Source organism: Amphibalanus amphitrite, unplaced genomic scaffold, assembly GCF_019059575.1.
Source record: "Amphibalanus amphitrite isolate SeventyFive unplaced genomic scaffold, NRLGWU_Aamphi_draft 000014F_arrow, whole genome shotgun sequence".
Classification (NCBI taxonomy): domain Eukaryota; kingdom Metazoa; phylum Arthropoda; class Thecostraca; order Balanomorpha; family Balanidae; genus Amphibalanus; species Amphibalanus amphitrite.
In genome coordinates, this window is record NW_024881510.1 from 97,724 (window position 1) to 123,241 (window position 25,518).

The 25,518-nt window shown below is 52.6% G+C and overlaps 2 protein-coding genes across 21 annotated transcripts; one reads left to right on the top strand and one right to left on the bottom strand.

Moving 5' to 3' along the window:
- Positions 1-1,055: 1,055 nt before the first annotated feature.
- LOC122383859 (centrosomal protein of 135 kDa-like) lies at positions 1,056-10,553 on the bottom strand. 6 transcript variants are annotated; one of them, XM_043370665.1, is made up of 3 exons: positions 10,405-10,480; positions 8,446-8,529; positions 1,056-5,765 (listed from the first exon to the last, which is right to left on the bottom strand). In XM_043370665.1, the coding sequence occupies exon 3, from the start codon at positions 5,715-5,717 to the stop codon at positions 2,115-2,117; it is 3,603 nt and encodes a 1,200-aa protein (XP_043226600.1). In that variant the 5' UTR covers positions 5,718-5,765; positions 8,446-8,529; positions 10,405-10,480; the 3' UTR covers positions 1,056-2,114. The 6 variants fall into 6 exon arrangements, with proteins under 6 accessions (XP_043226600.1, XP_043226634.1, XP_043226609.1 ...); XM_043370699.1 differs by lacking the exon at positions 8,446-8,529 and having other exon boundaries at positions 10,458-10,553; XM_043370674.1 differs by lacking the exon at positions 10,405-10,480 and having other exon boundaries at positions 8,434-8,526.
- Positions 7,346-23,549, top strand: LOC122383887. Of its 15 annotated transcripts, none has more exons than XR_006256920.1 (8): positions 10,820-11,117; positions 12,888-14,671; positions 16,319-16,429; positions 19,686-19,785; positions 20,188-20,250; positions 20,524-20,634; positions 21,832-21,863; positions 23,322-23,549. XR_006256920.1 is itself a non-coding variant. In XM_043370735.1 (8 exons), the coding sequence occupies exons 2-7, from the start codon at positions 11,747-11,749 to the stop codon at positions 21,853-21,855; spliced, it is 2,151 nt and encodes a 716-aa protein (XP_043226670.1). In that variant the 5' UTR covers positions 10,864-11,117; positions 11,566-11,746; the 3' UTR covers positions 21,856-21,863; positions 23,322-23,549. The 15 variants fall into 15 exon arrangements, 9 of the variants coding, with proteins under 9 accessions (XP_043226725.1, XP_043226735.1, XP_043226709.1 ...); XR_006256918.1 differs by lacking the exon at positions 21,832-21,863 and adding an exon at positions 11,566-11,804 and having other exon boundaries at positions 10,864-11,117; XM_043370735.1 differs by lacking the exon at positions 19,686-19,785 and adding an exon at positions 11,566-11,804 and having other exon boundaries at positions 10,864-11,117.
- Positions 23,550-25,518: the final 1,969 nt, after the last annotated feature.

Here is a 25,518-nt window from a genome sequence, read left to right on the forward strand (position 1 = left end):
ACTTCAACGCAAACGAAGTACTTCTCACTGCTCCTAGATGGCACTAGTAGTCGGCGCCTGAAGGTATACTGTGCCGCAAGACACGCACCGGCGGCTTCGTGATTTCTGTCTCCCGACGGCGACGGGAGGCGCGAGTGTGATGGTGGTTTCGCGTCGTTGAGAGCAAGAGCACGGCACGACTATCGCGACGGCCCCTGCATGACACTACCGACTGGCCTACTGACTACGGGAGCCGTCGAAATCGCGGCTATTGATGGCTTCTCTGCTGACAAGTGTGCTGTGTGTCTCTTCTTCTCTTTGTTTTTGCGAATGTTATCGTTTTGTCAATAAATTGAATCCTAAATAATTATATACGATGTGTTTCGTAGCAAGGCAGGCTCGAGTTCGACTGGAAAATGCCTATTTAAACATACCCTCATCTTCGCCCCAAATCCAAGAACGCATGACGCATGAAACGCAGCGCACCTACAGTTGTCATTTATCTGTGCTCTGTCAGTCAAGTCATTTGCGCTGTAACGTCATTCCTTTCAATCAGAAGGCTATTTCAAAAGGTCAGCCATTGGTTGGTGTCTTTCAGTCAATAATGCTACTGGCTTGGGTCGTTTGAGACATGCCGTCCAAACACATTTCAATATCCAAACTAGAAGAATGTCAGCCTTGACATGGCTTCGTTCTACGACCACACAAACTCCATTTGTTTGCAGCACGCTGCACGACAGGCTAATTCTGTCCGCAAACAGCGCGTTTCTGATTGACTGTAGCTGCAGCGCGTGCTGAAGCCGCTCCGTTCGGTCCGAGTTGCGTGACCTCCAGAGTCGGATGAGCACGAGATACAGGCGATCACCGTCACCCAGGGGCACGCTGAATCAATGAGCATCATCGGAGAATGTCGGGCTGAACGAAAAATATGAATATGGAACAAGGTAGCTTTGCCTCACTGAGTCTGATTTGTTTACGATGCCCTGACCTGGCGAGTGAGAGATGGGTACACAGCAAGTGATACGATAGATGCACCCCCAGCAAGTGATGCGATACGCGCACCAAATACAATACACTGTGGACATTTAAACATATATTTTCATTAAGACGGTGACTTTAATATAACCGATGTGCACACGCATACTATGCCAACACACAACTCAACAACGAACAGACTAACACCGAACGATCGCCTAATGCACTGGCTAAGACACAACTGGGAAAAAGTTCGGCTGACCGACGAGCTCTACAGTCTACAGTCAGTCCTGTGACAGCAATATCACGATTGGCAGTGATTGTTGCATGGGTTGAGCTGAATACACTGAGAAAACCCTGTGCACATTCGGTCATTACTGCGAGCACGGATGCCCGCGGAGGCACAGTTGTGGTAAAAACGACAAACAATTTGATAAATCGAGATGAATGCAATGCTGGAGAATCCCAACAGACCGGTGGCACCCAAAACAACTAACTTGGATGACTAACTGTTTCGTTGTTTACGAGCATAAAAGCTTCATTCGGCAGCGGCAGTATCAGTGCACATAACAAACTAGCCAACATCACGTAGACATGCATCACCTCCAGGCAGGCTACGGTGAGTAGTCACTAGTCAGACTGGGCGGAAACATACTGGTCAACATAAAATCCGCACCGAATGTCGAGACTTTCGGTGCGACCACCCGATGCCAATGGCTCAGCAATTCACAACACCGGCACAACACTACACGTCACTGACTCAACACCAAATTCTCCGACGGAATCACGCATCATCGTTCGATGAGATCGAGTATGGCACAGCTCAGGGAAATCAGTGACACGACACGCGAACTGGTGAAAACGCTAATCTGACACAGCTAACAACTACGTGCCGGTGAAGGACGAGACTCATCGTGAGAAATTGGTCGGACATGAAGGCACAGACACAGGACGGAATTGTTACGCAGCTGGTCGAAAGAGCCTCAGTCTAATCTTACGCTGTGGTGTCGTGCGATTTGCCAGTGTCGCTTCCACTACCCGCGCAGTGCTTGTTGAGATCTCTCCTATCCTTCAGCATTTTAGCAGTGTAGCAACACATGCCAATATGCTACACCATCCATCTCACGCGCTGCCTTGTCACTCCTCAGCCCGCACCATCATCAGCCGGCGCCGGACGGGCTTCCGTCTGTATGTCTGCGGAACGAGCTGCTCGTTTCTGCAGTGCTGGAGAACAGACGCGTCGTCACGCCGGTCGGGGATCCGCCCAGGTCGTGACCGGTTGGACTGCGGCCGGTGCCCGGCAGCAGCGGAGCTGACGTGGAGAGAACAGTTTCCCGTCGCAGGCGGCGCAGCTCCTGGCTGAGACGCTCCTTTTCGAACCGTTCGCTGACGATCTGACGTTTGTATCGGTCCAACTCGGCATCTTTATCGGCTGCCTGCGCACGGTACAGACCCGTCTCGATTTTCTGAGCCTCCAATTCGCTCTGCAGGGCCGAGACTCGCTCAGAGAGCCGGCCTAGCTCGGCCGTCTGCTGCTGAGAGGTCATGTCCGACTCGTACTGCTGCCCGCGGGACGAGGCTAGCAGCGACTCCAGGTTCTGACAAGTGGCGCGCTCGGAGGTGAGCTGCTGTCTCACCGTCTGCAGCTCCGTCTGCTGCGTGCGGCTCTCGGAGCGCAGACGCTCCAGCTCGCGGTCCCGGTCCGCCAGCTCGCGGCTCAGGGTCTGGCGCTGGGAGTCGAGCTTGCAGCTGAGATCGCGACACGCTGCCAGCTCGCGGTCCAGCCGGTCGCGATCGGCCTCAGCCTGCTGCAGGCGCGCCTCCAGTCCAGAGAGAGACTCGTTCAGACGACTCGCAGAAATGTCCGCCTGCTGACGCGCCACAGAAGTCTGCTGGATGTCCTCGTTCAGTAGTGTAATCGTTTCACGCGCGTGCTCGAGCTCGGCGTCGCGCGCAGCCACCTCCGAGCGCAGAAGGGTCACCTCAGAGTCCAGAGTGTGGTTGGTCTCCTCCAGACCTGACGCCTCCACTGTGAGGTTCTTGTACTGCCTCAGCAGGTCGTTACGCTCTTCCTCCCGGATGCCGAGCAGTTCCTCCACGCGCGCTACCTCGTTGACATACTCGCGTACTTGTTGACGAAGTTCCTCCTGCAGCCGACCGGCCTCCTCGCGTTCTTTCTTCATCTGTTGCAGCTCGCGAGTCAGCGTGGTCAGGTCCTGCTGGAGTCGACGGTTCTCTTCGGTGACAGCTCCCCGGTGGCGATCGCTGCTGCCCACCTGCGCCTCGGCCGCCTCCAGCTTACGTCGGACCGAGCGCAGTTCCTTCTCCAGCTCAGAGACCTGCTCGCGACTGGTAGCCAGGTCGGCCGCCACGTTGGTCACCGTAGACTCCAGCTGGACGATGTGCGCGTTGCACTTCTCCAGCTGCTGTCGATGCTCGTCGAGCAGCTCCGTCTTATCGTCCACGGTGTTCTGGAACTTGTCCCTCTCACGTACCAGCTGCTCAATCACTTTGGTCTGACGGCGCGCCTCGCGCTGTGCCTCCTCCTGAGTGCGGCGTAAATCGGCGCACTGCCGCTGCACCGCTTGCAGCTCCTGAAGGCACGCCTCCAGCTCACCTGTCTTCTTGATGAGCTGGTTTTCGCAGTCCTTCAGCGACGACTCTCCGCGACTGACAAACGTCTTCATCTTATTGTTTTTGGCCAGCACACGGCTAAGTTCTGTCTGGGATTCACTCAGGGTGTCCTGTAGACCCTTCATTTGCGCCTCCAGACTGACGATCAGCGCTCGTTGTGAGGCCGCCTCGCTGCGCTGAACAGTGCGGTCCGTCTCTGCAGCCCCGATCAGCGCCTCTAGCTCGGCTATCCGCGCCTCCTGCTTCACTCGCTCGGCCAGCTGCGTCTCAGTGGCCACCTTGAGCCGCGAGCGCAGCTCATTCCGCTCGTGCTCCAGCCTCTTGCAGTCGCCGGACGCGAGGCTGCGCTCCTGTTCCATGGTGCGCTCCATGGTATGCAGCAGTCCCTCCAGCTGTGCCGTGCTGGTCATCGTGGCTGACGCTTGCGAGTCGCTTAGTCTGTGCAGCGAGCACAGCGCCTCGTCCAGTCGGCGCCGCAGCTGCTCACTCTCGTCCGTGCGACAGAGCAGCTGGCGGCGACACTGCTCCAGCTCGCGGCGACAGTCGTCCAGCTGGCGGCGACAGTCGCCCAGGTCGGCCCGCAGTCCGGCGGCCTCCATTGCGGACATCCCTGTCTCAGCAGTCTCCTCTGCGTGCAGACTGGCTGCCGATACGTCCCTCTTCTCCAGCTGCTCCAAGAGTTCCTCCACCTGACTTTTAAAGTAGTCGCGCTGCTCTTCAAGACCGTCGATCAGCTTCTGCGTCTTCTCCGGCATGCGAACCTTGTTGGTCTTCTGCCGACTGAGCCGGTCCAGCTCCAGTACGAGTTGTTTCTCGTTCTCCGCTATTTTATCAAGCCGTCGCTGGGCCTCCTGTCGGTCGGCTCGCAGCGTTTGCAGCACCGTTTCGTGACTGGCGGCGGCCTGGCGCGCGGCGGCCAGCTCCGTTTCGATCTGCTCCCGCCGGCGCCGCTCGGCCGACAGTTCAGATTCCGTGTCGGCCAGCCGGTCACGCGCCGCCGCCAGCTCGGCCGTCTGTCGCTCGGCGCGCGCCGCCGCCGCGCCGAGCTCCTGGACCGTCTCCTCTGCGCGGCTGCGCTCGTCCTGCAGCTGCTGCTGCTTGGAGAGCACCGCCTGGTCCCGGTCCCGGTCCAAAGCGTGTACAATCTCATCCAGATCGTCCAGCTCGCGTTTGAGCGCCTCGTTTTTCTGCGCGAGCTGGACGGCTCGCTGCATAGCCTCGTGCTGAGTATGCACGGCCTCTTTGAGCTTCTTCTCCAGTCGCGCGTTGGCTTTCTTCAGTTCGGTGTAGGGCACGTTGGAGCGAGTCGGGGCGTTCTCTTTACCGTCTGAGTCTGCCAGCACGGCGTGCTGCGGCCGACCGCCCTGCAGCAGGCCGTTCAGCCGGCTGATCTCCGCCTCACGCGCACTCACCTTGTTCCGCAGCTCCTCCGCAGCCGCCTCGGCAGCCTCGCGCGCCTCCTCTGCCGCGTCTCTCTGCTGCTCCAGGTCGGCCACACGCTGTTCGGCGGCCGTCACGAGGTCGATGGTGTGCCGATCGGCCTGTCCGCGGCCGCTCTCAGTAAGTGAGCGGCCGGTGGAGTTTGCCGACGGCCGGCTGCTGTCCAGGTGACTGCTGATGTCCAGCCGCTGGCGGCGGCCGCGCTGCGACCCGGCCGGCCGCTCACCGGTGACGGTCACTGACGCCAGCGGCTGTGGCTGCTTCTCCAGCAGCGCGAACAGCCGCTGCTCGGCGGCGTCCGCCTGCTTACGGTACTGGCCGCAGAGGAAGCGCAGGTCCTCGTTCTCATCGGTCAGCCGGCGGACGTCCGCCCGCAGATCCTTCGTGTCGGCCTGGTGCTTCTCGGCGGCGGCGCTCAGCTGCTCGTGCAGAGCGCTCAGTTCCTGACAGAGCCGGGCGTTGTCCTGACGGTACGGCTCCACGCAGTCGCGTCCCTCGGCCGCCTCACGGTCAGCCGCCTGCAGCTGCCTCTTGGTGGCCTTGAGGCTGTCGGTGGTGCGCAGCAGGTCGGCCAGCATACACTCGGCCAGCGGGAGGGAGTCCAAACTGAGCGGCTGCCGGTAGCCGAGCAGGTCGAGTCGCTCGCGTAGCTCGGAGAAGCGCAGCTCCACCATCCCGGTGCCGCCCATGGTGGCGGCCGTCCGACTCTGTCACCTGGTCATACCCTCAGCTGACACCTGTCGGCACAGAGGGGACCAGCCACCATCAGAGCCAAACTGGCGCTGTCAAATGGACAAGTCAAGTAATGTAAGCCATCAAAACACTAAACATTTTCTTGCAGAGTTTTTTCATAATGGCAGCTGTGGAATGCCGCTCTTGGTGTAAATAGTGGTGTCTGGTGAATATTTTTTAATGGCTAGGGGCTTTCACAATTGAATTGTAACGGTCCAGTGTTCGTTCTGACGCCAATTCATAAAAGATGCAGGCAAATAATTTATTTCACAGAAAAAAAGACGATATTGGACACAAATCCGAGAGCACAGTTGTCAAGCTCAAAATGTTCTGAATTCGGAAAGATATCAAAACTGAGCCGGGAGGACCGGAATGTTAGCAATGAGTGTCAGTGTTTAATCTCGCAACACAAGAAACATTGTAATTATTACGTCGTATCGTGACGGGCGTGGGTCAGTGAGCGAGGATATTCAAGGTCGAACTTTAAAACCGGGAAAAGAAAAAAGGAAAAAAGTAAGGTGTACGGCCCTTCCGATGAGTGGAAATGGTTTGTCTGAATGATATCCACTAAGCGTGGGCTTTGACATTGCCTTTTCGAAACTTTGAAAAGACACACAGTAATCATATTCCTACCACAGACCTACTGCGACACTACGTGCCACACAGGCTCATACCCTCTGTCACGTCTATCACGTATCACTCTAACCTTATGAATTGATTGACTGCATCTAAATTGGAATTGACCGGGCTAGGTCAGGTCACTAGTAATCAGAGTAACCACCGGCTATTTCTAACAAAAACACTTTGTGCCTCTATGTAGAAAAGTAGCATTTGGCGTAAATCAGACCTAAATGCCACTGCATATTACGTTTTTACTGCATCACGCTCACTTAACTTTATCATCGTTCTGGGTCAATTTCTATCGAAAACGGGTCTCCTCGAGGCTCATCCAAATTCCTCCGATGTTTTTTTCTTCTTTTTTTTTGTAAGTCACATCAACAGACCCATTGGCTACCTCATCACATAATACATATCAGTTAACCCGCGCCCTGACGAGGGTCTCAGCCAACTTCGCCATGGTGTGTGTGGGGTGAGGAGGGGGAGGCGTACTTGGCCACAACCGGTTATCTCGGAAACTAAAAAAGCTAGAAAGTTGCGAAAAGAAGCGACAGATAGCTCGCTATAAGATCTTTGATAAATTTTCAGGTCATTTCCGATCCAGCATTGCTGAGGTCAATGAAGGTCACCAAAGGTAAAATAATCTAGGAAAAATCCGATTTTGGCGACTTTTTAAAACTAATTGGTGCATAACTCAGGAACAAACAGAGACACAGACTACAGCACCATGAACAAGCGTATTCGATAGCTTTCAAAAGCTCTTTCTGACTGACTTCCTCAGATTTGTTCTTGGGTCAACACTCAACAGTTTAGCCTCCAAAGGACAGGACAAAGCTTAAAAGTTGACATTTTTGTGGCAGATCTTTTCTACAATCTACAATACATACATGGTTGTGAATTATAGGCACGCAAAACTCCAGTGTTATATTGAGGCTGACAGCTGAATCACCAGTTTTCTGTTCTAAGCAGAGAGCACAAGAAGTGTCTATGGAGGCTAGTTAGGTAAGGTTTGGTTAGGTTATTTTAGGTTAGGTTATGCTAAGTTCAGTTAGGCTATAAAAAATTATGAATATTTGTGGGAGAAGATTTATGAAAACTGGCATTTCTACATAAGTAACCAAGATTTTCGTCTATGAGAGCCTAAGGTGGTTAGGAAGCTTAGTAAGGCTGGCTAGGCTAGGTTAGTTTCAGTTATGCCAAGTAGTAGGGGTAGGTTGAGATTTTGAGATGAAGATTTGCAAAGATGAAGAAATGCATGGATGAAAAATGTGAAACAAATAGAATGCGCAGAACAAAAAATGCAGATAGAGAAATGTACTTAAAGGGACCCTCCCACCTTAACATTAGATTTGAGTTGAGATAGCCAAAATGGGGTCCCTGGCTCACAATTACCAGTTTCGGCAATCACAACATCGAGAAATGCCTTAAATCGGAAATATTGAATTTCAAAATTGCAGCATTTTGATTCAGAGGGGCTAATGCATAGGAATACCCCTCTGAATGTGTGACGTCAGCGCAGATATCTAACGATTTTTGAATGTTTGACTAAAACGTTTTGTAGCACACGGTGGTATATGCTGCTTTGCGCGCAACAAATGCCGCACTTTCAAATAAAGTCGCTAGGAACAGCAGAGATCCCAAAAAGTAAACAAAAGTAAAAGTCTAATATCTTAAAACCGGTGAATATTTTTCGATGAAATTTGGTAGATATTTGTTTTTGCTCTTTCTGAACCGAGCGACATCACTTTCATGCCAATTCATTAACTTTTTTGAAGGTGGGAGGGTCCCTTTAAAATATTTGAGCTTACAACGAAATGTGACACAAAGAAATCAAAATGTGCGGACGAAGTTTTGCGGACAAAGTGAAATGCCACACAAAGATTTGCCCTGCAATCGTTGCCCGTTGGTACTCTCTTAGAAGACGTCGCCCCAATTACCAAATCTAGTGACCAGTTGAAAATCTAGACTCGAATCGTCGTAGGCTCGTAGCTAGCAATCAGTCACTCCCCTCCGCCGCCTCGGGACTCGACCCCCCCCCCCCCAAACCTTGCTTACATGAAATCTTACCAGGCTATTCTGTGCATCGCTTGAAGGCAGGGCAAGTTAATTAAACCAAAACTCATTCCTCCACTTCGGGAATTCCACTACAAACAGGGTTACTTTTACAGGAAAAGTTGAGAGGGGGAATAAAGTTCGGGGCAAAGGCGGATCCAGGGGCATCTGAAAGGGGGGTGGGCGGCAATACCATTAGGTTTTTCGTTAGGATGGAGCCCGCAGAACCTTACCTACCCCCAAATCCTATTCTTTCCTCGGGTTTCAGCCACTTTATTTTGGAAGGTTGCCAAAAAATAATTTTGCTAAAAAATATACGCACCTACCTTGGCTGTAAGGGGCGGGGGAGGTCCCAACTTGACTGCGCCCTTGCAAATGCCAATCAGTAGTATCAACCTATCAGTGGTATCAATAACTAGTAGGTATACCCCGGCCAAACATTAAGTAACGCCTTTCTAAAGAGAGAGGTTAATCCGCGCCCTGATTGGAGGTCATTTTGGCCCCCATGTGGGTTTTCTTGAAAAGCGAAAAACGGCGGCGCGCAGCGCCGCCAAATTTTTTAGTACCTTACCGGGCATCAATTTGAAACCTTCGCACAAAATTTCAAGTCTTAGGTCACCTTAGGTCAGGAGTAATTGATGTCAAACTGTTCGAGCAAAAATGAGCAAAAAACATGAAAGTCTTAAACGCTCACAAAAGCTACAGTTAACGAGCAATTCCAAAGTTCTTTGTGTGGTCGTGTATGTAGAGAAACGACGGCGCTACAAAACTGCAACCTCTTCAACTACAAGGTGGGCAGTGATATCCGAACAAAAACTAATGAAGCACAAAACTTGAATTATTACTATTAGTATTAGTGAGCAGTGAAAGTTCCATTGGGAAAGCCGGCTGTGATGAGGTACATTTTTTTTTGCGCCCTGCTCTGCATGCAAAGCAGATGAACGTGAATGCTGCATAAAGAGAAAAGTCATTTATTACTCAAAGCTTTAATGCCTATGGGACAAAAATAACGTTGTTTTTCCTTCAATGATTCCGGTTTGGAGGATGGTTAAACACGGCCATTGTCATATTGGGACAAAAATTTTAGATGTCTGGCCTTGGCGTCGATGAAAAAGTGAAAATAATCGTGAATAAATGGGTCGTTTCTGAGAAAGAACACAGAATATAAAAGGGGGTCCAAAAGGGGGTCACCTTCTTTTTGCGTCAAAGGAGGGGCCATGGCCCATTGCCCCCCTCCCCCTGTATCCTTACCTTACCTTACCTTACATACACTTATCGGGATTTAGAAAGGCACAACGCCTGAAGGTCCCGATCTCGTCGAGTAGGTTCTGGATACACTAGGTTAAATCTTGGGTTGGCACTGAGTAATGGATGGTCTGCCAGTGCTGGTCGAGTCTGGATTTGAACTGGGTTAGGGTCTCAGCGAGGACCACATGACGAGGAAGGGCGTTCCAGTCATTGATGGCTCGTACGCAGAGTGCGTTCCTCCGCACACGAGACGCTGCTTGAGGTTTCGCCAGCTTCCAGCCGTGCCCTCGAGTATCCACCCTTGGTTCGGAGAGGTAATCCCGTCCCCCGCCGGTTTCTACGCCGACGCCTGTACCGATATGTCAGTGATTGCGAAAAGACGGAAGAGACAAGACAAGAGACGGTCCCACCGACTATCCGATCGGTATCGGGTCAAATCTGGAGTTCCTGCTGCACTGAACGTAAAATGGTTGGATGGAACCGAAAATTGAAAATTAATAATTATCTTAACGCCAGCAACGTTGATTGATGACGAGAATCTGATTAACGATGGCTATAGAATCTGAATAGCGAATTGATTGAAAATGGGCTCCAAAATAAATTTGAAAGGGGGAAATTCCCCTTTCCCTCCCTAGCCGTTCAGACACGATTTGAAAGGGGGAGCGGAATTTTCGAAGGGGGGAAATTCCCCTCTTCCCCCCCTTTAAAAGTAACCCTGACTACAAATGAAAATAGCAACCAAATAACAGTCAAGGCCGTTAGGATAACAGTCACTCAACACAAATAACAGCCGTTGTCAACAAACAACTTGAACCTGAAACATAAAAGCCATAAATGGGTAAAATAGGTTTGTTCTCTGGAGCCACTATCAACGCAAATCGCCTGGCAACGCTGCTGCAGAAATTGAAAATAATGCTTGCAGTGTGTTGTTGCTATAGAAACCAAGAAGGGGATGATAGTTGTGAACATTATCAGTTTTGAATATTTACTGCTATTTTACTGCAAAAGGTTCTGCTAAACAAAATATGATTTTAATGTTTTTTCACATTATAAAAACAATTGATGAAATATTTCAATTCCCAGTTTGCTTTTCAAAAACCGCACCAGATGATAGATAAGCTTATTACTGTTACAGGATTTATTTGAGACTTGATCAAAAGAAACGGTTGAGCGGCGCAGAAGACAGCAGTGGCAGAAACGCGAGAACTGGGAAATGATATTTCATTTCTCTTCAAATTTTAATTTGAGATGCATAAATGATTGTATGGTTTTTGTTGAAGTAGGGACTACATTCAAACGTAATGTGTACATGTCAAGTTCATCAAGTTACTGCTCAGTCTGTTTTGTCACCACATAATCCAAGGTCACCTGGATTGAAGTGAGGTTTGACTTCAACTTGGGGCATCCAGTATTTCGAAGAAGCACGCTTAAGCGCAAAGGTAAGGTCATTTTCACTTTTTACACGTATACATTTCGTAGCCATTTCGTAGTCCTAACCCGGAACCCCTTTGGTCATCAATCAGTGCACCAAACAGACGAGATGTTGCGGGTCGACTGTTTATTATTTTTTTCCTTTTGTTTTTCTAACGTACCTACCTACTGTGAATATGCATGTCAAAACTCAAAGCAAAACGCTGCTGAGCGATTATGATGTCTCCTACTCAGAGATATGCCGCTACCCCCATCTCATGATCTTGCTACGAGTCCACTTCACGGTGGACGGTCGCGGCGCGGTCTGTGGTCGATTCACCCCTGCCGGTGGCGCTAGTGTTGCGGTGGAAAATTCCACTGGTCCCGCTCGCGACCTCGCCTCCGTGCCTTGGAGCGCTGCCAACATTAGGTGGGGATACAGCCCAGACATAACCAGTTATAGCCGGTTTGTGGCAGGTCGGTCGGCCATACCCGGGTGGGCGCAAGCGGGTAGGCGTTCGGTCACTGCTCAGCTGTCAGCAGTAGATTGTGATGGGAGGACCGGTGCACGGAGCTGCGCGATAGTGTAGATTTGGTGGGGAGACTGTGGTGTGACAGAGGCATTCCCGCTTGAAGATAATTCGGAGAGTATCAACTTATGTGCAAATCTTTGAAGAAGGCTAAACTGTTAACCAAAGTCTCAAAAACTGGAGCTTGTGAGTTTTTTCCTAGGTTTCTGTACTCGTAAGCTTTAGCAACCTGCATGATTGGATGCACTTTTTTAGGGTGGTGTCCATTTTTTAGGAATGTGATAAAGAGCTTTGTGAAATGCACATTGCGCATGCATGCCAATTACCCTGCCTTATTTGCTTTTCAATTATGGTACTTACCTAAGCGAGGTTGTCTTTTGTTGGCTTCGTGGGCATCCTTACCATGGCATAGGGCATTGCGCTTGCATGCTGTAGTTTGAGTTGGCCTCTGCTAGCAAAGTATTGTGCTGGTACTTTGCATTGAAATTTGGGACCATTGTGTGTCCTTGAATACTGCAGCATTGATAAAATCATACCTAGCTCTCCTTCCTTTGAATTTTGTCATCAAGTTTGTTGATTGAATTTGGCACAGAGCTGCATTTGGCTCTGGCGAATGGTCAAAATATGCCATTTTCCTTGGCATAATTGACACGTAAGCTGGAAATGTGGCATCTTAAATGTTATTGTAGCTTTACTTGATGCATGATCATGCAATGTTTGTTGATGCAAGGCTGGTGAATATTTTGGGGTGGTTTGTGATATATTGGGGTGGTATATGGCTCTACTTTTCTGTTGATTGCCTATACAAATAACATGTTTTTATGAATTTGTGATTTGTGTGATGTATCCATAATTGCAAACCATTGTACACTTCTGCCATAAAACATTTCATAATACACAGACAAGGAAAGTAGAATGACAATGGTCTGATTTGTTTCAGAGGCATGTGTAGAGATTGATATCTAAGAGTGTTAAACATACAGACCTTGATGTACAGCCCACCACTAAAGTAATGTAGGGTTTTACCAATCTCAACGGTTGGCTTTGACTGGCGATTGTTTAATGCGGAGTGATCGAAAAGAAGATGTCAATAGCTTAAGTTGCAGCTGCAAGGGTGATGATACATATAAGCTACATTCAAAGTTTCATTGTAGTCTGGCTAATCGTTCCTAAGCTTCAGAAGCAGAACATACCCATGACTGAAACCACACATTACTTCTGCTGTGGACTGTACATGAGCATTAACTGTTGTGTAAATTCTGTCCACAGATACCAGGGGCATGCCTGAGCAGCGTGAGGCGGGGCCCGATGAGCCTCAGCTGGCATCAGGTGGCTGCTGGTCACCGCAGCAGAGTCACCAGAGTGTGCCGCCTATGGCAGAGGGACCTCTAGACCTTACCATGAGGTCAATGAGCCACCAAAGTTCCACCGACCAACGTGGAATGGACCTCAGCTTGCCAGACAAAGACTCGCCTGTGGAGGCGTGCTATACCTGTGGTACGCCAGTGCGCCGCAGTACTCTGCGTGCGTTGTTGGTGATTGGCCGTCATCGGTACGGTGACGAGCCCTTCTTCCCCAGCCTCGTCGACCACGCCCGTCCGGTCGGGTCGCGACCTATGTCACCGGACGGTCGGGTCAACGTATGCAACAAATGTCAAACGAGTCTATTGCATCAGTGGGACGACTACCAGAAAGAGAACCGGGTCTCTGCCGAGCGACGGAAGTACGCGGTGCACGCGGCCAGCGCACCCCTGCTGGGGGAGTTTGTCTGCTACATGTGCTGCCTTACCTACTCGGTGGCGTGCCTGAGCCGCTTGCGTGTGACGCCGGGTGCCGCTGGCGAGCACTGCTATCCGGACGTGCTGCGGCCGGTGACGCCGCCGGGCGCCGAGGGAGTCCGCAGCGGCGCCGTCTCCGTGTGCGTCAACTGCAAGAGGAAGGCGGTGCTGCGGCAGACGCTGCAGCAGAGCCGGCCACTGCCCGCGGACAGTCACTGCTACCGGATCATCGAGGAGGCGGTGCGCGGGCAGACCGCCGAGGAGACGCGACCCTCCACCTTCGAAAACATTCGCGTGCGCCGGCGTGAGGTCGTGTGCATTTCGTGCAAGCGCACACATCAGCGAGATTTCATGGCGGAGGTGCGCCTGGAGAGCTCCAACCAGGCACTCATGCACTTCCCGAGACTGGCTCACGAGCCGCGCCCGCCTGGGTCCGTGGTGAAACGCTCGTCAGCACTGGTTTGTGTCCAGTGCCTGCGGGAGCTGCAGAAGCAGTGGGAGGCGTATGACGCGAACGGCACGCCAGTGGCCAATCGTGTGTACGCGCCGCGCCGGAGCTCTGTGGGCAGTGGCTCGGACGCGGCTCGCGACTCGCCGCCGGTGCCCTCAGCGTCGCCGCCGGTCAGCCTGGCCTCCGGGAGCAGCCGGTCGGTGGGCTCCGGGTCACCGCCCTCCGGGAGACACTCTCCTCTGGCCGGCGGCCGACCGCTGCCTCTGACCGACCGGAACTCGCCTGTGGCCGAGCGGGGATCCCCGCTGACCGACCGTCTATCGGGACCCATGGAGCGCGCCCGCACCATGAGCGACTGCCGCACGATCGATAGCAGCTCGTCGAGCAGCTCCTCGGGACGGCCGAAGCGGCCCTCTGGCGACGCCTCCACGCGCGCCGCCAAGCGTAGAGCGCCGGCACGCTCGGACGCCTCACCAAAGCCGATGTCACTGGTAGCACCGTCCACAGTGACAGCTGGATGCTACGCCTGTCACCAACCCCTCGAAGCGAATGCCGCTTACGAGGTGCGCACGGAGCCGAACCAGGCAGACGCGTCGGCGCCGTTCTTCCCGCACCTGGCGCAGCAGCGTCACCTGCCCGCGCCCGTCTGTAGCGTGGCGGTGTGCGTGTTCTGCTACCACACACTGGCAGACCAGTGGGCGCGCTACGAGCGACTCTCCAACAAGATCGACCCGTACAAACGCGAGTACGACACGCACAACTTCATCTGCTTCGTGTGCAGCGTGCGCACGTACAGGAAGCGTCTGCACGTCATTGACGTTAAGGTGGGTGAACTTTCGTTTTGTTTACCCGTTTGTTTCATGCTTGGGTCAGACTATGTTTCATCTGGTTGTTCTTGTGCAACTACCATTATCTTCTCCAGGTATCTTGCATCGGAAGGAATCACTTCAGGATCTAAAATGTTTCCAAACGTTTGTTTGTCTTTTGTGTATGCTAATATTTTATTCCGGCTTTTTCGTTTGAACGACACTAATCACAATTTTTTGATCGATTAAAATGCAACCGGTCTTTCATTTTGTTGCAAGTGCAGGTTGCTCATTGTCCAATGTCCATGGTGCAACAATTTTCGCGCAGTTGCGAAATAATATTGTTGCCTTTCTCTATTTAACGTCATGTTATATAATCAATTTATCAGGATTTCGTTAACGCGATAAGAAAAATGTATCCTGTCCTGTACAACGTATGTAGTTCAATAACCGCTGGTACCCTGGTAAGTCCAGACTAGTTGCTACCCCGGGCGGGCAATGCATAAACTGTTGCTACTTTGCCGGCTTTGTAAAGGGCATTGCAATCGGCTTATTTTGAACGTGGGACAAAACCTGAACTGCAGGCGGGGTGCTATTTTTAGCTCAGCCGTGACCAGTCAACTGGGGAGTGCCGGCTACCCGGTGCACTGCAGCGGTACGACCTCGCTGCTCCGGGGCTCTGCGCAGGCTGGCAGCCGCAGGTTGCGTCAGCGGCTCTCTGATGACGTGCACTGCGCGCGCGCGCACTGGAAACATGCCAGGGCCGTTTCATCATGGTGTGTCCCTGGTTTCGCGCCATTTCGGCTAATATTTCGTTTTGCATCGCATATTGCTGAGTTTCATCTCGCTGTGAGACCAAAAGACTTTCAGGTTATCTTATGCTTCTATTTTATGACTTTCTTGTTTCTTGTTGCTTATTTGTCTCACTCATTGCAAACACAGTTGTTTTAACAAAAGTTAAAATATTAAAGTTGAACTATTTTACCGCTTTGTGCAATGACCTATCAAGTTGTTTAATCTGGGACGTGGTAGATGTACACAAGTTTTCAGGATGAGTTGTTCATCTCTTCTGCTTAAGGTTTGCATCACCTCAAGAGGCTCTATCGGGTGGTCGTTTTCTGAGGCTGGGGACGCCCGTCCTGAAATGGCGCAACTGTTATGTAAACACGACGTCGCTGAAAGCGGCTACTGATGAGGTGGTAACAGAGCTAAGGCATTCTGGGGTTTTTATATAGTTGACCATGGCTGCCTGGTTTAGGTCACTATGTTACATTGGTCTGATTTCGTCACTGCTCTAAATAGAAGTTTTAGGCAATTAAGCGAACATCGAAAAATTCAGACACTGTTCGCAAGCCGACTGATGAGCTAACCGTTCAGACCGAAATGCGTTGGTATGCATTTCATGTCGGTTATGTGGTGGTATAACCCCTGGCCTATCATTTGTTTTCGTTGTGTGACAAGACCATCCATCATATGGATTACATGCATTGGACTTTGCTCCGTGTCCTGGTGCAACACCCAGAAGCGCTCTGCAGTGCGTATGTCTGTACGGGATGTGTTTGACAGTTGGGTTAGCAATCACGTGGGTTCCGCGTGCTGCCAGCCCTGTACGCCTGCCCAGTGCCAACTGATGGTCAGGCTGACATGACCTATTTCTGTTGCCAGGACTTTCCGTTCTTGACCGACTCCCACCGGTATCCGGAGGGAGCGCTGCTCATCTGCGACCGCACCAAGTCCGTGGTGTGCCGGGACTGCCACGGCACGCTCAACTGCCAGGTAACTACTAGTCCCGCACCCCATCGCACCTCGCCGCGGCTGCTCTGTTCCCTGTTCACTCCACATGTCTCACTAGCTGCTTCAGCGAACCGCTGGCGAGCGCTAACTCGGACCGTCGGACGCGCGGCCGTGTGATTTTCCACTGTTTGGAGAATGGGTATCGGCCACGCGCCGACTGGTGGCCTCTCCGCATGGTTGGATGTCGCGTCACGTCCGGCCTCGTGCGTGTCGCCGCCGCTCCAGAGGAGAGCTGGGAAGACTCTGCGGAGCGTGCTGACGGTGCGATTGTTCAGGTGCGCGTGTCCTAGCCCCGGCGGCCGCCTGACCCGGCAAGATGGGAGGGTTTCTGAGTCAAACGACTGTGACGGTAAAAACGACACAGCTGTCTACTGCCAGTGGTAGTGCGACGAGCTGGTTGCTGGGACGATGGTGTACCAGCTGATCCTTCTCGTCACCCGCCGCTTGGCGTACAATGACCCCCTGATGCCGAGCTGATCTCGGACTGTCGCCGTGAGTTGGCGTCACGCCTGTCTGGCTGAAGGTGTGGTGGCACGCCACGGCTTCATGGCAGGTCGGCGGATTACGTCAGATCGGGGCAGCGATGTGATGGAATGTGACGGCTTGTGACGTCACTGAACGCGCGGGGGCGTCACTGAGGCACGATGGATGCTTAGATGTTTGGAAAACAACTCGAATAGTTTGAAATTAGAATGTGCCGTTGACTGTAAATGAAGATATATTGATGAGCGTTTAGTTCCGTGCAATTTGACCTTATGGAGTTGGGACATTCGCACTGGTCTGTCGCCCAAGTGGTTACCCAGACAAGAAGATGTGTGGCGTTAAGCGTCATCAGCAAAACGAGAAAAGCGGTGTCGCAACATAAGGACGGCTAAATATCGTAAAGATTTGTGCTTTGTTCAAATTTTAGGTGTGGTTTCATCTCTTGGGTGGCAGGAACGACGCTTGCATTGCTGAGGGTGACCGGTCATACTTCCGAGACCGGTCGGCACGGCTGGGCGGCCGGTCCGGCAGACCCGGTAGTGGCTACGTCGCGGTGCCGGCCGGCCGTACTGGCCGGGTGGCAGCACGCCTGCGTGCGGCCGCCGAGCAGCATCGATCTGCCGCGGCACGGCCCCGATGTGGCGGCACGGCCCGTGCTGTTTCCACTGCCTGCCGGCTGTCTGCGCCTCACCAGGTCGCGAGCTGTTCTTGGGGGCCGTGCGGCAGGGAAAAGGCAGCGCACTGCTTTCAGTGCCTAATCTATGTCTCCAGGCTTTTTTGGTAGCGTGTCCTGATGCGCTGGTTTGTGGTTTCCGTGCAGTTTCGGGGCATCAAACATTTTGCACTGTGTGGTCCCGGTCTCTGCAATTTAGCGCTCCATGTGGTGCCTAATAGTCCATCAGTTGCAGTGATTCGTGAGAAACGAATGCCTCTGTTGTTACGGTTGGCTTGCATGCTTTGGCACAATAGCAAAGCCATTGTTGTAAATGATCTTAACTGCTTGACCTACGTCAATCCTCTTGGCTAGTCATCTAACTATAAACAATGGTTGGATGCCTGGCACTCCCTGATTTATGCGGCTCGCCTGGCCGACCGAGACGCCACCGGCCGTGCGCCTGACGGGGTGGCAGGGGACGGGCGCTCTTTCCGCTCCGGAGAGCCTCTATCGGTACAGGTGTGCTCGTGGCACGAGTGCCGCGGTACGACACCGACCGTCTCGTCGGTCTGTTGGCGGGACGCTAGTACGGAGTTTGACCTGAAAATAGGCTGTCCACTGAGATGCTGAGGTGGCATGATTCGGTCTAAATGCACCCGCACACGGCTCGCTCGATAGTTCGATAAACAGTCGCGACGGAAAATTCCACATCGGGGTCTCGTCATCCGCATGTGATTCCATAATACGAGAATTACCGACCTTGTTTGCTTATTCGCTATAAAAGTTACAAGGTTTATAGAGTTCTGCTCTAGCGCAAATTGTGTTGAAGCATATAAAACTTCCGCCCATAAATTTTGATGTATTATGAAGCTGTGATGCTGGCGCTGGCGCAGCGCGCTCCAAAGCCTAGCCACACCAGTGCAGGCGGCCTATTTGTTTATCCTATGGACACTGTTATTGAGATAGGTATTCCAACAGAGCTCCAAGGTGACCATGGCTTCTAATGATGCTGCCAGATCTTATAAATGTGATGCCTGACTGTTTGTCGACTGTTCCTTCTGGCTGCGTACAGCCTCTGAGCAGCGTGCGTCAGTTACTAACTACACTGACTCGGCGCGAGCCGTGCCTCGGCCAACAAACACGGGCTAGCTCCGGATGTTTCTGGTCATTTCCGGCTCGAGCCGGCTGGTCGGCCGGCGGCGCCGTTCTGGGTCGGGGTCGGGCGGGGGCGCCGGGTGGGATGGGCAGCCTTGGGGCCCGATCAGGAGAGCACGTAGCCGACGGGCGCCGGTTGGTGGGCCGGCCGCCAGTGACGCCGGCTCGTGACAGCCGGGCGGCCCCGGACCGGCCCCGCGAATAGATATGGCAGGGGCCTCTTCTGGCAGACCGCGTGCCGTGCTCGGTAAGGTGCCCTGCCTGACGGGCGGGCGCTGGCTGCCGTGACATCGGCTCCATGGGAGCCGTGTGGCATGTCACTGATGTTTTCATATGTCCTGGTCATCATATCTCGCTGATCAACAATGATCATGACTCTTGTTTCTAGACGATGACGCGTCAGCACTTCGTGTATGCAATAGGTACACATTTGCTAGGCAAATATTGTGTATTGTGTATTTATTAAATCGCCAACAGACGTTCATCCATTACCAGGCGAAGTCGATGGATAAAATCACGGAACATGGAACAATCACAATCACATGGAACCCGGAATTTCTGTTTCGTCTTTGTCTTAGCTTAGAAATCCATAACGATTTGTGTATGATGGTGTCGGGGAAGAACCGTTTAAGGCGATTAGGCAGTGTAGAATAAATTGATATTGTATTGTTATGGTCCATCCATGTAAATATTTAGCATTATTTGGGTAAATATATTTTTATATGAGGATCGTTTATAGTGATATTTTCCACGCTTGAGAAGGCTGATTTCACCACGCCTATGCTGCATATTATTCCATTATTTATGTATTGATCACCTTACATAAGAAGCTTGCACATATTTTCATTGGCAATCAGGCGCAGAAGCCGCACAGACGTTTACACTTGCCACACCGAGCATGACAGTGGCGCGTTGGATGTGGTGGCCGTTTTGCCACTCTGGCAGGTCGCCCGTGAGCCGCCTGAGTTTGGGAGGCCAGTGTTGGGCGGTTAAGGTCGCTGAACGTAGCGGCACTGGAAGCGGGTGGCCGTATTCTCCCAGCGAGGTGAGCTGTAAGTCGGTGGTGTGCTCTGGTGACGTCCTTTGGTACTGGGGATGAACTCCAAATGGATCGGAAGGGTTTCGTCCCCCGATATTCGATCGAGATGAGTGAACTGTTCAGTTGTCCCCGCCCCGCCTGTCCTTCGCCACCTATTTACCTGTCGTAGGCCCTATTTTGAATGATTTCGCTTCCCCTTTGCCAAGTGAACACGATGCGTAAGATCAGTCAACATGAACCGTATCTTTGCTGGCGACACTAATGTCTTCTTATGACCCAAGTGTGTTCCCCCTCCACGATTGCCTGCGGGTTGAGGGACTCTGGTGTCTATGAAAACACCTCCACATCCGCAACTCCCGCTATGCTTGCTCGATGTGCTGGCGTGTGCCTAACCCAACTGTTTTACAGATATTGTCCGCCGCCGGGCCGCCCGCGCCGGCGTTCCGCCGGACTTTGCGCGTGGAGATCAGTGTAAGAGCCGCCGCGCTGTCGTGCTGTGACGCCGCGCCGCCGCGCTCAGCTGGACGCTCCGTCGCGTCGCCCGGACGCCCCTCAGGCGGCCGGGCGGGGGTCTTTTGTCGCGTAGTGCTGGAGATTGGTTCAAGCGCGGTGCAGTGATTCGTGATGTTCGTGTGCCCGAGTAGTGTTTCCGTCGAGCGGTTAAGGGGTGAAGTTAGGTGCGCCGGCGTCATACGGAATGTAAGGTAGGCTGCTGACTGATGGTTTCCCCTTTTTCTTGACAAGTTTCAGGATTATGAGCGCTGGAATCTACCGGTAAACAAGCGCGAGTACAACTGGGTGGCTCGCCCACCGCCACCCGAGAGTCCCGAACCGCGAGACCGTCCAGACACCGTGGTGAGTGAGATTGACGGAGAGCTGCCACCGGCGGGCCCCGGGCCGGCCGCCCTACCCGCCATGTGCGCCGCCGACTGTTGGACGGCAGCTCTGCGCCGCGCCGCGCCTCAGGCAGGCGGGAGGACTGCTTCCCGCCTGGCGAGGGGCCGTCAGCGCGGTGCTGCTGTGCTTCGCACTTATTACCAAACTTGCTGAGTAGCCAAGCATCAGAATGTTCTGTTTTATAAGTGACGAGCACGGATGAGTCAAAATTTAGCCAGGAAAACACGAGCATTCTCGGGATTTTCTCAATCAGTAACGCTCATGAGCTGCTGTCCGTGATGTTGGCACAGGTGGGGTGGTCGGGCTCGTGGCCTGCGGGCGTCGAGCCTCTGCTATAGCCTGTCCATGAAAGCCGCCCCTTGTCTCACTTGGCTCCGTTGTCGGCTTGAGCTGGACCTGTCTGTTGACACGCTGGAACCATGCTCGGGCGCGATCGCGGTCTGCGTGATTATCTTCACAGTTACCCGACTGAGGTAACTTATTGGGTGTCATTGTGTCCAGAGACTAATAGTCTCGGTGCCACCGACTGGCGGGCAGTGGACCAAACGCCCTCTGTGTTAGCCACCTGGTGGCAGCGCAGGCCGCGATGTGGCCGAGCCGTCCCAGCGCGTCCTAGGTGGCGCATGGAGCGGGCGTCGCCGCCGTCGAGTCGGGGGCGCCGCCGGCTCCTCCCTCCTGACGCGACCGGCGCGTGGCGGCGGCGAGGTTCCTCGCGGCCGGCGCGCGCTGGCCGCCGGCCCCTCCTGCCGGGCGGTTTTCATGGACGGCTGGTGGCGGTGCTGCCGGTGACTGGTGATTGTGCTGGTGTGCGGTGTCGGGCCGGGGCGCGCGGCCACAGCGCCGTCTGCAGGGGGCCCGCTCGGACGAGCCGCACCTTGATCTGTCCTTGTCCGTTCTAGTTGGCCGCCGGGAGGGTCGGACAATGTTCGGCCCGACCGGCTGGCCTAGAGCCATAGATTGTTGGCCCTAGCTTTGTACTCACGATCACAAGTATTTGATTCGCTTGCGAATAATGTTGCTTAGACCAATGTAGGTAGGTTTCCAGTAACATGTTGACAGTGCAGACATTCAGTCATAATTTGCTCTGAAATTGATGCCGTTTTGGTTGATCAAAATTTGGCTTTGTTTTCTGAACGTTAATTTGTTTTGTCTCAGAGCCCGGGGCGGTGGACCCAGTAGGGGCAGAGGTAAGATTGTACAGAGTCACGGGTATGTTGACACTAACACCGGTGACTGTCGCCGACCGGCCGACTGGTCGGTCGGACTGACCCAGGTCACCGCGCGGCGAGCCAGCCGACCGGAGCCGCGTCGGCGCCTCACGAGCTGTCCCACCCCGTGCCCTGACCGGCCCTCGGCCGAGTCTGGCTCCCCGCCCCCAGTCGTCGCCGGCGCGGACGCCGCGTGGCTGGCTCGCCGCACCTACTACTCACCTGATGTGCATGTCTCTGCGATAGCGCGAGAGGCGAGCGGGGGCGTGATGATGTGCCGATCAAATGATGATCAAAATGTAATTATTGGATGCACCATTTGGTGCTAGGCGTGACTAGTGTTGATGTTTCGATTTTGAACTCCGATGTTTCTGAGTTCCCAAAGCTCCAATGTGTGGATTGAGCACTTGAAAGGCAATGGGCTTTGCCTGAGTTCGTATGGTCAGATCAGTTGTTTTGTTACGCCGAACTGGCTTTTCCAGAAAAAGGTCGGCTGTTGAAAACCAAATTTGAGTGAAAATTTGAGTGTTAAAAATAAGTGTTCAGGAAGACACGGGCTCAATTGACTCGTGATGCTTATCTGCATCGGAGCTTTGTCTATTATAATGTCAACACTAGGCAAGGTACTCAAATGACTTGGACCATTTTCGTAGCAGCATGTTGGCTGCTCTTGTCGAAAGGCACTTTTGCACGCCCTCGCCGCTACTGGCGGCCAATCCCTAGTTCAACATCTGATAATGCGCTGCTCTGTGGCGCCTCCTCAACTTGCTGCAAGTGTGACAGTGTTTTCAGCTGATTACTGTGTTGGGATTGTGCGAGGGTGACTGTTCCGAGTGCGAGCTGCCCACTCCTGGAAATCCTCCGAAACCTCATCCTTATTTCAGTGAAATATGGGGCGCAACGTAGTTACTTGCTATGCCATGTGTATTATTTTAATGGGGCGTAGTGTGTATATGATTTGCTATGTTTTCGTGAAGTGGAAATAAGTTAGACTGCTGCTTCAAGAGGGTCAATTGTGGTCAACCGACCGTCCTTGGCTGCGATGCAGTGAAGGGACTACTTTTTGCACTTGCTTCATTTGCATCGCTAGATTTGGAGGATAACGTGGCGCTAAATTACTTGCAAGTAAATTGCAAATTTGCTAGTGAAGTAACTACTATAAAGCTTGCCTTTTACAATGTTTCGATATCTTAATTGAAATTTCGTTTCAGTTTCTCCTAAGTTTCAGTCGAAATTTAGAGGAAGAAAATCTTATAAAGCAGACGGAATGTTTCAACTTCACTGGTGCTCTCCATGAAAAGTGTTCTTTCATTGTGTCTCGCATTTATCGCTAGTTAAAAGTTTAGGGATATAGTACACACGTTACATTGATTTTTTGTCGGGCCGCGCTGAATTTTCCAGATCTCTGCTTACCCTTTCGTTTCACTTCTCTTTCAGATCGTGCGCTACGTAACAGCTTAAGCATCTCTGTGAGAAGAACGCAGCTGTAACTCAACTTTCGTTGGGCCGAATGTTGCTTGTAGTGTTATAGTGACGTTTGAGCACTCTGTCTTACAATGCCACGTTGGCAGTAATCGAAGATTGCGATATGCGCAACGTGTTAAATTGGACTACACTCCAGGTGTTTTTATGTGCGTTCTGTGAAATATATTTATAATGGATCTATCTGTGGCGCTTGTTTATAACGCACTATTTAGTCATGACGTTGACCACAAATGGTATTTCCACATCACAGCGACACACTCCAAACTCACCGTGTCGGCAACGCACAGCCATCCAATCGTAGCGGCCACCATTCGTCACTGCTGGGCTATGGGATGGGAGAATAAGGCGTCGACAGTGGATTGTGCCGTGTGCACTGTGCAAATCACCACCGGTGCGCCACAGCGGCAAAGATCGTCCCACTGGAGTGGAACGGTAGTGTCTCTTTGGAACAGCACGCCCCCTCTCCCCTACACGGTTACCCAGAGAGGTCGTAGTCCAAAAGGAGGACATGCCCTCACCACTGGTTGTCTGTTGGGATGATCGCCCAACCGAAAAGGGCGATGCGATTGGGGATGCGGATTGGTTGGTCTGGTCCTGAGGAAGGAAGGAATGTCTGTTGCGTTGCCGGTAGGTGGCAGGCGGGTACATGCGCCACTGCCAGTATCGCTATTATCGACGCCGTGATCGCTCAGAGTGAAGAACTAGAAATATCAATCGCCAATCGGAGCGTTACTAGATATATTGAACTTTGATGTGCCTGCGGTTGTTAGTTCATAATTAACACAATGGTGACCTTAGAGCCTCACTGATCCCACTGTTCCATCTCTAGGAGGCACCAATCCTTGTCTTCCACGCCTCATACTTAATGTTCAGGGCTGATGAGTCGCCTTCATGCGATCTCAGGGACATGCTGGAATCATCTGTCGGGGGATCAGCTGTCGCTCGACAGTCTGGAGGGAGAGCAACCTCCCGTGCCAGCCGTCCCCTCGCTGAAGTGGTGTCTGATTGAGGAGCACCAGCTCTCGCAGCGCCACTCCGCGGGGCAGAGAGAATGGGGCGCACCACGGCAGATGGCAGCACTGTAGTCGCCTGGACGTGAACGGCTGCTCAGCGTCGAACCCGTGAATGTCTAGATCTCGCTATAAGCCAACCTGACATCACTACGACGTCCATCTACGCAGCCAGATGTGGTCTGCTGAGCTCTTTGCCTCTGGGCTTCCAAGGACAACACAACTGTCCCTCTGGTATCACCAGAGAGCCCAACAGGCCAACATAGGGCCCTCTGATAAACAGCGGAGGACTCTCTAGGGCCAACAGAGGGTGTTGTGAGGCAAATTAAGGGCCCACTGTGGCCAGCAGAGTGTTCTCCTAGACCACGTCGTGGTCGTCTTAACCCTCGCCTGCCGAAGGGGGGCAGGTGTCGCCCCCCCCCACCCCCACCCCATAGGTTTTTGTCGCGATGGCTCCGTCGTACACGCCGGCGATAGAGGGCTGAAATGTGGCATACCTGACCTGAGATTCAAGACTGATGTTGCGACACCAACCGTATTTTCAGGCTGGGTCAGGTCACTGATCTATGACGTCATAAGTGAACCTCTGCACGGTCATTAGATGACGTAACTTCGCAACGCCCTTGGTGCCAGAGGAACTTTTACAGGGATATGAAGCTCACAGGACGTAGTATCCTATAGAGTTCTCACAACTTGTATACCTATCTGAGAAGTGAGATTTTACTTTAAGGTCACATGAGGTCAGGTCGGTGACGGTCACGTGACTTCACCATTATACCTATGTCAATGGGAGAAAATTAATACTGTTATTTTGGCGCTGCGAACGATCTCAAACTAACTCATGCACACGGAATCGTGATTTCATGTGCTCCTTGCAAGGCCCAATGCTTCACTTTTGCCTTGTTGACCTTTCGTGACGTCATGTATGACGTCACTAGGGTCCCTAAGAGCTTTTCGTCAATAACTCCCTATCAATCAAATTTTGCTAGCGATTCGGGAAAGTCTCCGATGGACTCAGAAAGAGCTGTCGAATCAAATGCTATGCGATATGACCTCCTTCGACCAACTTCGTGACCTGGGGGCTCTGACTTGACCTTGACCCGAAGTCAACACTTAACCCGGCCGGCGGTGGGCCTACC

Coding starts and splice junctions, on each gene's coding strand:
- LOC122383859 (XM_043370699.1), bottom strand. CDS start 5,717: ATGGGCGGCACCGGGATGGTGGAGCTGCGCTTCTCCGAGCTACGCGAG.
- LOC122383887 (XM_043370735.1), top strand. CDS start 11,747: ATGTGCAAATCTTTGAAGAAGGCTAAACTGTTAACCAAAGTCTCAAAA. Junction 16,430..20,187: donor ACGGCACGCTCAACTGCCAG/GTAACTACTAGT, acceptor ACTGTTTTACAG/ATATTGTCCGCCGCCGGGCC. Junction 20,251..20,523: donor CTTTGCGCGTGGAGATCAGT/GTAAGAGCCGCC, acceptor TTTCTTGACAAG/TTTCAGGATTATGAGCGCTG.